Genomic DNA, 15,115 nt, shown 5'->3' on the forward strand with positions numbered 1-15,115 from the left:
TACAAAGAAACCTCCCTAAGGAGCTCGAAAGAGGGTTTCTGCAATACCGTGAGGACCAAGTTAAGGTCCCAGGGATCCAAGGGCCGCCGATGAGGCGGAATGATGTGAGACGCACCTTGCATGAAGGTGCGGACCTGAGTCACGCCGCTGGAACAGCACTGATAGAGCTGAGACTTGTCCCTTGAGAGAGTTGAGGGACAGTACTAGCTGCAGACCGGACTGTAAAAAAGACAGAAGGGTCGGCAACGAGAATGGCCGGAAGAGCGACACCAGGACAGGAAAATTTTCCAAGTCCTGTGATAGATCTTGACGGAGGAAGACTTACGGGCCCGAGTCGTAGTGGAGATAACTTCAGGAGGAATACCAGAAGCCGTCAAAATCCAGGACTCAAGAGCCACGCCGTCAATTTGAGTGCCGCAGAATTCAGGCGGAAAAACGGACCTTGTGAGAGCAGGTCTGGACGGTCCGGAAGATGCCACGGCATCTCCACGGACAGTTGGAGCAAGCTCGCCTGGGCCAGTCTGGTGCAATGAGGATGACTCGACGGCCCTCCATTCTGATCTTGCGCAGGACTCTGGGCAAGAGAGCTAGAGGGGGAAACACGTAGGACAGACGAAACTGGGACCAGTCTTGAACCAGAGCGTCCGCGGCGAAGGCCTGAGGATCGTGGGAGCGAGCCACGTAAACCGGAACCTTGTTGTTGTGACGGGATGCCATTAGGTCCACGTCCGGAGTGCCCCACTTACGGCAGATTGACTGAAACACTGCCGGGTTCAGGGACCACTCGCCACCGTCCACGGATTGACGGCTGAGATAATCTGCCTCCCAGTTTTCTACGCCAGGGATGTGGACTGCGGATATGGTGGACTTGGAGTCCTCCGCCCATTGAAAAATGCGTTGGACCTCCAACATTGCCAGGCGGCTGCGTGTCCCGCCTTGGTGATTGATGTAGGCAACCGCTGTCGCGTTGTCTGACTGGACTCGAATGTGCCTGCCCGCCAACAGGTGGTGAAAGGCTAGGAGAGCTAGAAGCACAGCTCTGGTTTCCAGCATATTGATTGAAAGGGCTGACTCGGACGGAGTCCAAGTGCCCTGTGCTCTGTGGTGGAGATGTACCGCTCCCCAGCCGGATGGGCTGGCATCCGTGGTGAGAATCACCCAGGACGGAGTCAGGAAGGAGCGCCCTTGGGACAGGGAGAGGGGTCGAAGCCACCACTGAAGAGAGCTCCTGGTCCGTGGCGACAGAGCCACTAACCTCTGTAAAAAGGAAGGCCGCTTGTCCCAACAGCGGAGAATGTCCAGCTGCAGAGGACGCAGATGGAACTGGGCAAAGGGATCCGCCTCCATGGAGGCCACCATTTGACCCAGCACCTGCATCAGGCGCCTGAGGGAATAACGGCGGGGCCTCAGGAGAGAGCGCACCGCTAGCCGGAGAGACTGCTGTTTGATTAAGGGCAACTTCACAAGTGCCGGCAAAGTCTCGAACTGCATCCCTAGGTACGTGAGACTCTGGGTCGGAGTCAGAGTGGATTTGGGAAGATTGACAATCCACCCGAATTGGGCTAGGGTGGCGAGAGTGAGCGAAACACTCCGCTGACAGTCTGTGCTGGATGTACCCTTGACCAGAAGGTCGTCCAGATAAGGAAGCACTTCTAACCCCTGGAGGTGCAGGACCACAATCACTGCCGCCATGACCTTGGTGAATACCCGAGGGGCCGTGGCTAACCCGAAGGGGAGAGCCACGAATTGGAAATGATCCTCTATCGCAAAACGTAACCAACGCTGATGTGACACTGCGATTGGCACATGTAGATAGGCATCTCTGATGTCGATGGACGCCAGGAACTCCCCTTGGGTCATAGAGGCAATGACTGATCGCAGAGACTCCATGCGAAAATGTCGCACCCGGACATGCTTGTTGAGAAGCTTGAGATCCAGGATGGGCCGGAAGGTACCGTCCTTTTTTGGAACTAGGAAAAGATTTGAGTAAAAACCTCTGAACCGTTCCTGAGCGGGAACTGGGACAATCACTCAGTTTGCCTGCAAGGATGCCATGGCCTGTGAGAAATAAGAAATAACGTTTGGAACTCCATTCTATGTCTGAACTGGGTGCAAAAACCTAAAAAAACATCACTATGGGGAGATAAGGTATGCACACCAGTGACTATGTAAGGGGAATACATGGAATAGCAGAAACTGCTGTGTGAATACTGACATGAAAAATTCAATAGCTATATGTAAGGATGAAATGTGAAAGATGGAACCTGCATTACTGCCATGAATATATGAATAAAGAGAAATTTAGCTACTGAATTGATCAATGCAATAGAGCCCCAACACTACGCCAAAGTATTTCTCTACGTTGGGGTCCCTAGCTTGTGTGTGTCCTCTCATGCAGTTAAAAAACTTACCGTGAATGGGAAGCTGAGACCCAGGCTATATATACGATGTGGATTGGCAATAGGTGTGTATGGGGAGGGTTCCCAAACGAAAAACAACTAACAAATAAGAAATAACGTTTGGAACTCCATTCTATGTCTGAACTGGGTGCAAAAACCTAAAAAAACATCACTATGGGGAGATAAGGTATGCACACCAGTGACTATGTAAGGGGAATACATGGAATAGCAGAAACTGCTGTGTGAATACTGACATGAAAAATTCAATAGCTATATGTAAGGATGAAATGTGAAAGATGGAACCTGCATTACTGCCATGAATATATGAATAAAGAGAACCCTCCCCATACACACCTATTGCCAATCCACATCGTATATATAGCCTGGGTCTCAGCTTCCCATTCACGGTAAGTTTTTTAACTGCATGAGAGGACACACACAAGCTAGGGACCCCAACGTAGAGAAATACTTTGGCGTAGTGTTGGGGCTCTATTGCATTGATCAATTCAGTAGCTAAATTTCTCTTTATTCATATATTCATGGCAGTAATGCAGGTTCCATCTTTCACATTTCATCCTTACATATAGCTATTGAATTTTTCATGTCAGTATTCACACAGCAGTTTCTGCTATTACATGTATTCCCCTTACATAGTCACTGGTGTGCATACCTTATCTCCCCATAGTGATGTTTTTTTAGGTTTTTGCACCCAGTTCAGACATAGAATGGAGTTCCAAACGTTATTTCTTATTTGTTAGTTGTTTTTCGTTTGGGAACCCTCCCCATACACACCTATTGCCAATCCACATCGTATATATAGCCTGGGTCTCAGCTTCCCATTCACGGTAAGTTTTTTAACTGCATGAGAGGACACACACAAGCTAGGGACCCCAACGTAGAGAAATACTTTGGCGTAGTGTTGGGGCTCTATTGCATTGATCAATTCAGTAGCTAAATTTCTCTTTATTCATATATTCATGGCAGTAATGCAGGTTCCATCTTTCACATTTCATCCTTACATATAGCTATTGAATTTTTCATGTCAGTATTCACACAGCAGTTTCTGCTATTCCATGTATTCCCCTTACATAGTCACTGGTGTGCATACCTTATCTCCCCATAATGGCCTGTGAGAAGGCGGCGGCCTTGGAGCAGGGGGGAGTTGAGAGAAAAAATCTGTTTGGAGGGCTGGAAGAGAATTCTATCCTGTAGCCGTGAGATATGATGTCTCTCACCCACTGATTGGAGACTTGCTTTAACCAAACGTCGCCAAAGTGGGAGAGCCTGCCACCGACTAAGGACGTGGCTGGAGCGGGCAGAGAGTCATGAGGAAGCTGCCTTAGTGGCAGAACCTCCTGCGGTCTTCTGCGGACGCGCTTTTGGGCGCCAGTTGGATTTCTGATCCTTGGCTGAGTTAGCGGACGAGGCGGAAGGCTTAGAGGATGACCAGTTGGAGGAACGAAAGGAACGAAAGCTCGATTGATTCCTACCCTGGGCGGGTTTCCTGGTCTTGGTTTGTGGCATGGAAGTACTCTTCCCGCCAGCAGCTTCTTTAATGATTTCATCCAGCTGTTCACCAAACAGCCGTGAACCAGCAAAAGGGAGCCCAGCAAGAAACTTCTTGGAAGAAGCATCTGCCTTCCACTCTCGAAGCCACAAAATCCTGCGGATAACAAGAGAATTGGCTGAAGCCACCGCAGTGCGGTGAGCAGCCTCTAGCATGGCAGACATGGCATAAGATGAAAAAGCTGAAGCCTGAGCAGTTAAGGTAACCATCTCAGGCATAGATTCCTTGGTGAGGGAATGCATCTCCTCTAGAGAAGCAGAGATGGCTTTGAGAGCCCACACGGCTGCAAAAGTCAGGGAAAACGCGGCCCCCGCAGCTTCATACACAGATTTGGCCAGAAGGTCAATCTGACGGTCAGTGGAATCCTTAAGTGAGGTGCCGTCAGCCACCGACACAACGGTCCGGGCTGATAGCCTAGACACCGGAGGGTCTACCTTTGGGGAGTGAGACCACTCCTTGACCACCTCAGGTGGAAATGGAAACCGGTCATCAGAACCACGCTTTGGAAAGCGTTTGTCAGGGCAGGCCCTGGGCTTGGTCACAGCGGTCTGAAAACTGGAGTGGTTAAAGAACACACTCTTCACTCTCTTAGGCGAGGTAAACTGATGTTTTTCTGCCAAAGAGAGTTGCTCCTCTGACACTGGCGGATTGAGATCCAGCACAGAATTAATAAAAGCAATCAAATCACTAAGATCTGAGTCACCCTCAGAGAAATCGATGGGATACATAGGCTCCAAGCCCCCAGTGAGGGCATCCTCCTCATCTTGAGAGTCAGCTCTTGAGACAGAGCCGTGGGAAGGGGAGGGGGAGGAAACCCTGCGCCTTCTCTTAGAAGGACGGGGTCTGGGATCAGATGATGAATCCTCCGTGAACTCCGATGGACGGAGATCAGAGGATAGGAGTCCTCTGTCAAGAGTATTAGAGGCACCCTGTGAGGGAGGCTGATGCATATTCATCAAAGTCCTGGACAAAAGTCCCATGGACTCAGCAAATGACTGGGATATGGACCTAGAAAAGGACTCTACCCAGGCCGGGGGTTCAGTCACAGGTGCAGCAGCAGCCTGAGAGACCACTGGGGGTGAGACTCCAGGCTGTGGCACCGCCAAGTTAGAGCAACCATCACAGTGTGGATAAATGCTCGGCTCAGGCAACAGGAGCTTACATGCAGAATAAAGCTTTGGAGCCTTGCTCCTTGTGTGAGACATGCTGCTGCCCGGTCCCCCAGTGCGCAGCACCTCAGCAGAGATGCAGAATGCAGGATGTCCCAGAGCAGAGTGAACTCTGCCTGAGAAACTAGGGGGTGTTCCTATAAAAGAGCGGGAACTGGAGGGCTATAGAGACCTGCAGGGAAGGAGGGACGCCCCAGCAGTGGGGAGTGTCCCTCCCCTGTGTAAAACGGCCGCCGTGAGGAGCCGAACCTGTCCCTCTGCATGAGTGACATGCGAGGGCAGGAAAATGAAACTAGGCCTCCGGCGAAGCCGGGGCCTAAATTTAAGCGGCGAGGCCGACAAGCAGGCACCATCGGCGCGGTTCTCAGGCAAAAGCTAGAGAACCCGCCGGAAAAGTTAAAACAATCACATACAGCATACTCTCCCCTTACAATAAAGAACCGGGAACCCCAACATAAACGTCTCAGGTACTTAGCTGCTGAGACGCATTTCCATGTCCCTGGGGATGAGTGCTCTGGTCCAGCAGAATCCTCAAGGGGCTGTGGATGGAGACCAAACTCCTGCCAGGCATGGAGACCGTGGCATGTAAGGCTGCAGCCTTGTAAATCAACCTTAACAACACCGCCAACACAGTGGGGTGAGAAGGGACATGCCGGGAGTCCAGACATGGACCCGCTTTTCTTCAAACTCTTTCCAAAAGTCAAACAAATCAGATGAGAATGCATGTGTGGATGTATGCCTCCTGACACAAAGCAATAAACTGGCTAGGACTGGCTACCAGGGGTGTATATGCTCGGAGGGAGGAGCTACACTTTTAGTGTAGTACTTTGTGTGTCCTCCGGAGGCAGAAGCTAAACACCCATGGTCTGGGTCTCCCAAAGGAACGATAAAGAAATAAGCTTAGGTTCTCACCAGACAGATACAATTACAGCATCTGAACAACAACACCTCCTTGTGATGCCCCCACCTTTAAAAACTTGGAGTTTTGATCCTCCAGCAGCAGAATATCCTCCTCCATCTTCTTTATTTTGGCTTCTGCCGTCACTTTCTCCAGCTGTAGCTTCTGTCGAGCCGCTTCCTCCTCGTCCAACTGTTCCTCAAGATCCTGTCATGGGGAAACAAGTGTGCCCAAATTACTGGTGTCCCCTGAATTCTAGGAGTGTGAGAAATCTAATGAGCAGGACAAACCTGTCATCGACAACTGGTGCAAGGTGGCAGCTTTATATGACACCAGATGTTATGGGTTTATACCTGGATGTGGGACTGCATCTTTTTCTTTTCGTTTTGCAGGACCTGGTTCCTTTCCTCCTCTTCTTCCATGCGGATCTCGAGATCTCTCAGGATCTCTTCCAGCTCCTGTTTCTTCACGGCAAGACGAGCCCTCATCTCCTCGGCCTCAGCAAACAGTTCTGTCTCGGCTTGGAGTTGCTCCGCGAGAATGTTCTTTTCCTCCACCAACTAAAGAAGACATCAGAGGTTAGAGGAGACTGACTGCTACATCCTAGTGACTCTACTTCTCACTGGCCACCATTGGCTCAATCGTGCATCAGGAGACAGATCTTCACTTACCTGCTGGTGCTTCCTCTCCATGTCCACAAGTTCTCCCTCAACCTTAGATTGCTTCTCCTTCACCTTCAACAATTCTTCATCTTTGGCCAAAAGTTCTTCCTCCTGTCTGGTCACTTGAAGTAGTGGTTTTACCTATAAAAGCATCAAAATGTGATTACAGGGTGGTCGTGAGAGATCGACTGAACCATAGTGCCTACAAAATGTGGGACTCACCTTGGTGAACAGTCTCCACCATTGCCAGTGCCGCAGTTTCAGGTAGGCTGCACAATTTCTCTGTAGTACCTTCAGGGCACTCAGCTGCTGCTGCTTCTTGGCAAAGGCCCTGAGAGATGAATGTTCCACATGTTATATCACGGCACAAGGACAATGAGTAAATACATGGTGCATATACAGTTAAGGCCTAAAAATTTGGATTGAGACCGACAGTTTGGTTTTCATAGTTTGCGGCTTCAGTTTTTATAGTGGCAGTTTGCATTACTTCTAGATTGTTATGAAGAGCAAAGTGATTCCTTGCCATGAAAATTAACTTCACAATAAAAATCTCCATTTCCACGGAATTTCGGCCCTGCCACAAAATGACCTGCTTACATCATAATTTCAGTGAACTTCTCAATAGGACAGTATAAAAGTATTAACAAGGACTAGGGAGCTGATATAATTCAATCAGCAGGACAGAGTAATAAGAGGAGACTGGTTGCTTTAGAAAGGGACTAAATGATTGAAATTATTGTCTTCTAGCCATTGTTACATTCAAGGAAAGAACTGTAGCTGTTATTTTGCATCAAAAGGGCTTTACAGGCAAGGACATTGCTGCTTTTAAGATTTCCCCTAAATCTATAGGATTATCAATAAATTTAAACAGGTTCAATTGCAGTGAAGGAGGCTTCAGGATGGCCAAGAAGGTCCAGCAAGTGCCGGGTCAGGCTCCCAAGAGGATTCATCTATGGGATTGGTTCAACACGAATGCAGAGCTTACTCAGGAATGGCAGCAGGCAGTACATCTGTATTAACAGTGATATGAAGGATTTTGAAGGCAGGTTAGTATCAAGAAGGGCAGCAAAGAAGCCACTTTTCTCCTAGAAAAACACAAAGGACAGACTGATATTCTGCAGGAAGTGCAGGGATTGGACAGCAGAAGACTGGTGTAAAGTTATTTTTTCTGATGAAGCCACTTTCAGAATGCTTGGGACATCTGGAAGGATTGTCAGGAGAAGATAAGGTTGGGGCTACCGTGAGACCTGTTTGCCAACAATAAAGTATCCAGAGACCATTTGTGTGTGGGGGCTTTTCATTCATGGAGGAGGCTCACTCACAATGTTGCCAAAGAATACAGTTAATAAAGAATGGGATCTAAACATCCTCCAAAATCATGATCTCGCAACGATCCAGGAATAATTTGGTGATGAACAATGCTTTTTCAAGTAAGATTGCGGTCATATCATAAAGCAAAAGTGATAACCAAGAGGCTTGGTGAGCAAAACATTATAATTTCGGGTCCATGGCCAAGAAACTCCCCAGATTTCTATCCCACTAAGAAACTGTGGTCAATTCTCAAAAAGCTGAAGGTCAACCCAAACCACAAAAATTGTGATAAACTCCAAGCACTGAATAGACAAGAATGGGTCATCAGTCAGGATTAGGCCCAGAAGCGGCTACTAAGCTGTCAGGACGAGGGGAGAGATCCGAAAATATAAGGGTCAGCGCTGGAATATTGAGTTTTCACATAAACTTGATGAATTTATAAATAAAAAAGTGTAAAAACATGAAATGCTAATAATAAAGAGAATTTTGTTTACTTACCGTAAATTCTTTTTCTTATAGTTCCGACATGGGAGACCCAGACCATGGGTGTATAGCTTCTGCCTCCGGAGGACACACAAAGTACTACACTAAAAGTGTAGCTCCTCCCTCCGAGCATATAAACCCCCTGGATGACAAATCTAACCAGTTTAGTGCAAAAGCTGAAGGAGGACATCCACCCATAAGTAGAGATAGAGTAAAACCCGGAATAACCGGAACCTCTGTCTACAACAACAGCCGGTGAAAACACACGGAACAAGAACTGCCAACAGGCAACAGGGAGGGTGCTGGGTCTCCCATGTCGGAACTATAAGAAAAAGAATTTACGGTAAACAAAATTCTCTTTTTCTTTATCGTTCCTTATGGGAGACCCAGACCATGGGACGTCTCAAAGCAGTCCATGGGTGGGAAAAACAGAAACTGAGAAGTAGGCAAAACCTAACTTCACAAATGGGCGACAGCCGCCTGAAGGATGCGTCTGGCCAAGCTCGCATCTGCCGAAGCATGAGCATGCACTTGGTAGTGCTTCGAAAAGGTGTGCAGACTAGACCAAGTGGCAGCCTGACAAACCTGCTGAGCCGTAGCCTGGTGCCTGAAAGCCCAGGAGGCACCGACAGCTCTGGTCGAGCGCGCTTTAATCCCTGGCGGAGGGGGCACCTGAGAACATTGGTAGGCATCGGATATGGCCGACCTAATCCAACGAGCTAGGGTCGGTTTAGAAGCCGAGAGACCCTTGCGCTGACCCGTGGTTAGCACAAAGAGAGGTGCACCGCCTAAGAGCAGCGGTGCGTGACACGTAGATCCGGAGCGCCCGCACCAAATCCAAAGTATGCAACGCTTTCTCAAAGCGATGCACAGGGGCCGGACAAAGGGAAGGCAATGAAATGTCCTGGTTAAGGTGGAAAGGAGACACCACCTTAGGGAGAAAGTCCGGAGTCGGACGGAGAACCACCTTGTCTTGGTGAAAAACCAAAAAGGGTGACTCCGAAGAGAGCGCAGCCAAATCAGAGACTCTCCTGAGAGAAGTTATGGCCACCAGAAAGACCACTTTCTGTGAAAGTCGAAACAAGGGAACCTCCCTAAGAGGCTCAAAGGGGGGTTTCTGTAAGGCCGTGAGGACCAGATTAAGGTCCCAGGGATCCAAAGGCCGCCGGTAAGGAGGAATGATGTGAGATGCGCCCTGCATGAAGGTGCGCACCTGAGCCAGTCGGGCGATACGCCGCTGGAACAACTCTGACAGAGCCGAGACCTGTCCCTTGAGGGAATTGAGGGATAGTCCTAGCTGCAGACCGGACTGTAGAAAGGACAGGATGGTCGGCAAAGAAAACGGCCAAGGAGCATGGCCGGAAGAGCGACACCAGGACAGGAAAATCCTCCAAGTCCTGTGGTAAATCCTGGCCGAGGAAGACTTCCGAGCCTGAGTCATAGTGGAGATGACCTCTGAAGGAATGCCTGAAGCCGTCAGGATCCAGGACTCAAGAGCCACGCCGTCAATCTGAGAGCCGCAGAATTCTGGCGGAAAAACGGACCTTGAGAGAAAAGGTCTGGGCGGTCCGGGAGATGCCACGGCACCTCTACGGACAGACGGAGCAGGTCTGGGTACCAAGCTCGCCTGGGCCAGTCTGGAGCAATGATTATGACCCGACGGCCCTCCATTCTGATCTTGCGCATGACTCTGGGCAAGAGAGCTAGAGGGGGAAACACGTAGGCCAGACGGAACTGGGACCAATCCTGAACCAAGCGCGTCCGCTGCCAAGGCCTGAGGATCGTGGGAGCGAGCCACGTAAACCGGTACCTTGTTGTTGTGCCGGGATGCCATTAGATCCACTTCCGGAGTGCCCCACTTGCGGCAGATTGACCGGAACACTGCCGGATGCAGGGCCCACTCGCCGCTGTCCACGGTTTGACGGCTGAGATAATCTGCCTCCCAGTTTTCTACGCCTGGGATGTGGACTGCGGATATGGTGGACTTGGAGTCCTCCGTCCACTGAAGGATACGTTGGACTTCCAACATTGCCAGGCGGCTGCGTGTCCCGCCCTGGTGATTGATGTAGGCAACTGCTGTCGCGTTGTCTGACTGGACTCGAATGTGCTTGCCCGCCAACAGGTGGTGAAAGGCTACGAGAGCTAGGAGCACAGCTCTGATTTCCAGCACATTGAACGAGAGGGCTGATTCGGACGGAGTCCAAGTGCCCTGTGCTCGGTGGTGGAGAAATACTGCTCCCCAGCCGGAGAGACTGGCATCCGTGGTGAGGATCACCCAGAACGGAGACAGGAAGGAGCGTCCCCGAGACAGAGAGAGGGGCCGAAGCTACCACTGAAGAGAGCTCCTGGTCTGTGGCGACAGAGCCACTAGCCTGTGCAAGGAAGAGGTCCGCTTGTCCCAAAAGCGGAGAATGTCCAGCTGCAGAGGACGCAGATGGAACTGGGCAAAGGGAACCGCTTCCATTGACGCCACCATCTGGTCCAGCACCTGCATGAGGTGCCTGATGGAATGACGGCGGGGCTTCAACAGAGAACGCACCGCCAGATGAAGGGACTGCTGTTTGACTAAGGGCAGATTCACAAGTTCTGGCAGAGTCTCGAACTGCATCCCCAGGTACGTAAGTTTCTGGGTCGGGGACAGAGTGGACTTGGGCAGATTGACAAGCCACCCGAATTGAACAAGCGTGGCGAGAGTGAGTGAGACACTCCGCTGACAGTCTGCACTGGATGAAGCCTTGACTAGAAGGTCGTCCAGGTAAGGAATCACTGCCAAACCCTGGAGGTGCAGAACCGCAACCACTGGTGCCATGACCTTGGTGAATACACGAGGGGCCATGACTAACCCGAAGGGGAGAGCCACGAATTGGAAATGTTCCTCTCAGATTGCAAAACATAGCCAACGCTGGTGTGAAACTGCAATTGGCACATGCAGATAGGCATCTCTGATGTCGATGGATGCTAGAAAATCTCCTTGGGTCATTGAGGCAATGACCGATCGCAGAGATTCCATGCGAAAGTGCCGCACCTGAACATGCTTGTTGAGAAGCTTGAGATCCAGGATGGGCCGGAAGGAACCGTCCTTTTTGGGGACTAGGAAGAGGTTTGAGTAGAAACCTCTGAACCGTTCCCGTGTGGGAACCGGAACAATCACTCCGTTGGCCTGCAAGGATGCCACGGCCTGTGAGAAGGCGGCGGCCTTGGAGCAGGGGGGAGTGGACATAAAAAATCTGTTTGGCGGGCTGGAAGAAAATTCTATCCTGTAGCCGTGGGAGATGATATCCTGCACCCACTGGTCGGAGACGTGTTGAAACCACACGTCGCCAAAGTGGGAGAGCCTGCCACCGACCAAGGACGTTGCTGGCGCAGCCAGATAGTCAAGAGGAGGCTGCCTTAGGGGCAGCGGCTCCTCTGCTCTTCTGAGGACGCGGCTTCGCGCGCCAGCTGGGTTTTCGATCCTTGGCTGAGTTAGTGGACGAAGCTGAGGGCTTAGAGGATGACCAGTTAGAGGAACGAAAGGAACGAAACCTCGACTGGTTCCTGCCCTGGACAGGTTTTCTGGTTTTAGTTTGTGGCAAGGAAGTACTCTTCCCGCCAGTAGCTTCCTTAATAATTTCATCCAGTTGTTCACCGAACAGCCGGGACCCAGCAAAGGGGAGCCCAGCAAGGAACTTCTTGGAAGAAGCGTCTGCTTTTCACTCTCAAAGCCACAAGATCCTGCGGATCGCGAGGGAATCAGCGGAAGCCACCGCCGTGCGGTGAGAAGCCTCCAGAATGGCAGACATGGCATAGGATGAAAAAGCCGAAGCCTGGGAAGTTAAAGCAACCATTTCAGGTATAGAGTCCCTGGCGAGGGAATGTATCTCCGCCAGAGAAGCAGAGACTGCCTTAAGAGCCCACACTGCTGCAAAGGACGGGGAGAACGAGGCCCCTGCCGCTTCATATACAGATTTGGCCAGAAGGTCAACCTGGCGGTCAGTGGGATCCTTAAGAGAGGCGCCATCGGCCACAGACACGACTGTCCGGGCTGAGATTCTAGACACCGTAGGATCTACCTTTGGTGAGTGAGCCCACTCCTTGACCACTTCTGGTGGAAAGGGAAAACGGTCATCAGAACTACGCTTTGGGAAGAGTTTGTCAGGACAGGCCCTGGGCTTGGTAACAGTGGCCTGAAAACTGGAGTGGTTAAAAAACATACTCCTTGCTCTCTTAGGTGAGGTAAACTGGTGTTTTTCTACCAGAGAGGCTTGTTCCTCACACACTGAGACTGACAGGATTGAGGTTCAGTACAGAGTTAATGGATGCAATCAAGTCACTAACATCCGCATCACCCTCAGATAAATCAATGGGGTACATAGAGGTGGCGTCCGAGCCCACAGTAAAGGCATCCTCCTCGCCCTGCAATTCAGCTCGTGAATCAGAGCCGAGGGACGAGGAAGGAGAAGAGTCCCTGCGTCTCCGTTTAGGAGGACGAGGTCCGGGAACAGATAAAACATGCTCTGTGAGCTCTGCAGAGCAAGTTGGAGAAGCAGAGGCGCCCTGAGAAGGGGGCTGATGCATGGTCAGCAGAGTCCGGGACAGCTGTCCCATGGAGTCGGCAAAGGACTGGGAGATAGCTTTAGAAAACGATGCTACCCAAGCCGGGGGTTCAGCCACCGGGGCCGGAGCAGCCGGAGGGACCCCTGAGGAGGCTCCAGGCTGAGGCACCACCATGTTAGAGCAGGCATCACAATGTGGATATGTGCTCGGTTCAGGTAGAATGAGCTGACATGCAGTGCAAATAGAGTAAAGCCTTGCAGCCTTGCTCCTAGTGAGAGACATGCTGCTGAGGTGGAGGCTCTGCAGTAAAGAATACACTCCTTTAGAATGACCCCCTGAGAGTGTATAATAAAGCCCACAACCAGAGGTTGTGGCTTACCAGACCGCTTTTTGTGTGCCCTCCGGATTCCACAGCTCGGACCCCCAGTAGATGCAGAAGTTGCAGCAGCCAGCGCCGATCAGTGTGTAAACGCTGATAAAATGGTGCCGGAGTGAGGAGGGGGGGCGGGGTTTAGCCCAAGAGCGGGAACCGGAGGGCCAAGGAGAGATACAGGGGAGGGAAACATCTCCTCAGAGAGGAGTGTCATCCCCTCTGCTGAACGGCCGGTGGGCGGCGCCGCACTGTTCCCCTGCATGACTGACATGCAGGGGCAGTGAAATCGAAACTAGGCCGCATCTGAAGCCGGGGCCTAGATTTCTCCATGCGGCCGACGAGCAGGCACCCTCGGCGCGGTTCTCAGGAAAAAACCAGAGAACCGGCCGGAAATCACAGCAAAGTGACAAAACACACTCTCCCCACAATAAATATACCCGGGACCCCTGAATAACGTCTCAATACTTAGCTTATGAGACGCAGGGCCAGGTCCCTGGGGGGGGGGGGGGGTAAACGCTCCGTCCAGCAGGATCCTGACAGGGCTGCGGATGGAGACCGGTCTCCTGCAAAGCAGAGAGAACCGTGATGGCTCCCACTTCAAGCCAGAGCCTCAGGGGATGGTGAAGGAGCGCGGCATGTGAAGGCTCCAGCCTTATAAAATCAACCTTAACAGCACCGCCGACACAGTGGGGTGAGAAGGGACATGCCGGGAGTCCAGACTGGACCCGCTTTTCTTCCAAATCTTTGAAATTAAAAATCAAAAATCGGATGAGAATGCATGCGTGTGTGTGACCTCCTGAACATAAAGCATTGAACTGGTTAGATTTGTCATCCAGGGGGTGTATATGCTCGGAGGGAGGAGCTACACTTTTAGTGTAGTACTTTGTGTGTCCTCCGGAGGCAGAAGCTATACACCCATGGTCTGGGTCTCCCATAAGGAACGATGAAGAAATATCAAGATAATTGTATCAACATCTGAATAAAGAAGCAAACAAACCCAAATTTTTTGGTCACGACTATAGCCTGTAAATATTAGTGGATTTGGAAGCTCAGTCCACCACAGTTCATGACGATTGCCCACACTGTTACAGCCCCCCGAACCTTTACTCACTTTCTGGCTATGTAGCCTCTGCACACCGCTTGGAAGTAGATGATGATATCCGTTATCTTGAGGTCCCGCTCCTCCTCCAGGTGCGCCAGCACACCCGCGCGGAAGAAAATCTTACTCTGGCCTATCCGGAAAAGATTAGGATCCAGCTCCAGAGCCCGGATCTGATGGAAGGCGTAACGGTCAGGAGCACAGAAGTCTCACAGACAAAGCACTGTGGTACAGTCAATTCTTCCTTACCATCCGCTCACAAGCCTGCTTCCCGTCCATGAATCCTTTAGGAATGGCGTTAGGGGTGAGAATTTCATATCTGAAGAACAAAAATATATCAGTTATATCATGTGTTTGGGGTAAGAACCTGGAGCTCTTTTTCAACTGATCCAAATATACCCCGATGAGTCCCACGTAGACAGACCCTTTATAGTAACCATTACCTTTGTCTGAACTCCTGGAAGACGATGCGGTTGGGGAATCCCTGGCGGCAGATTCGGATACCTTCCAAAACGCCATTACACCTTAGCTGGTCTAGCACCAAGTGAGGGTCCAACTTCCCGGCCTGTCAAGACATAAGAACGCAGTCGATCACATGCAGTAGTCTAAGCTTGTCAA

At 50.8% G+C, this 15,115-nt stretch overlaps 1 protein-coding gene across 2 annotated transcripts in view; it reads right to left on the minus strand.

Moving 5' to 3' along the window:
- MYH10 (myosin heavy chain 10) overlaps positions 1–15,115 on the minus strand; it is a 123,441-nt gene that overhangs the window by 31,183 nt on the left and 77,143 nt on the right. For both annotated transcript variants that reach the window (XM_075350752.1, XM_075350751.1), the window contains 7 exons: positions 14,941–15,062; positions 14,747–14,816; positions 14,510–14,670; positions 6,918–7,026; positions 6,705–6,836; positions 6,387–6,593; positions 6,103–6,240 (listed from right to left, as the gene is read on the minus strand). In XM_075350752.1, coding sequence (XP_075206867.1) covers positions 6,103–6,240; positions 6,387–6,593; positions 6,705–6,836; positions 6,918–7,026; positions 14,510–14,670; positions 14,747–14,816; positions 14,941–15,062 — 939 coding nt within the window. The remainder of the gene's footprint in view (positions 1–6,102; positions 6,241–6,386; positions 6,594–6,704; positions 6,837–6,917; positions 7,027–14,509; positions 14,671–14,746; positions 14,817–14,940; positions 15,063–15,115) is intronic.

This window comes from Anomaloglossus baeobatrachus, chromosome 5 (assembly GCF_048569485.1).
Source record: "Anomaloglossus baeobatrachus isolate aAnoBae1 chromosome 5, aAnoBae1.hap1, whole genome shotgun sequence".
NCBI classification, from domain to species: Eukaryota; Metazoa; Chordata; class Amphibia; order Anura; family Aromobatidae; genus Anomaloglossus; species Anomaloglossus baeobatrachus.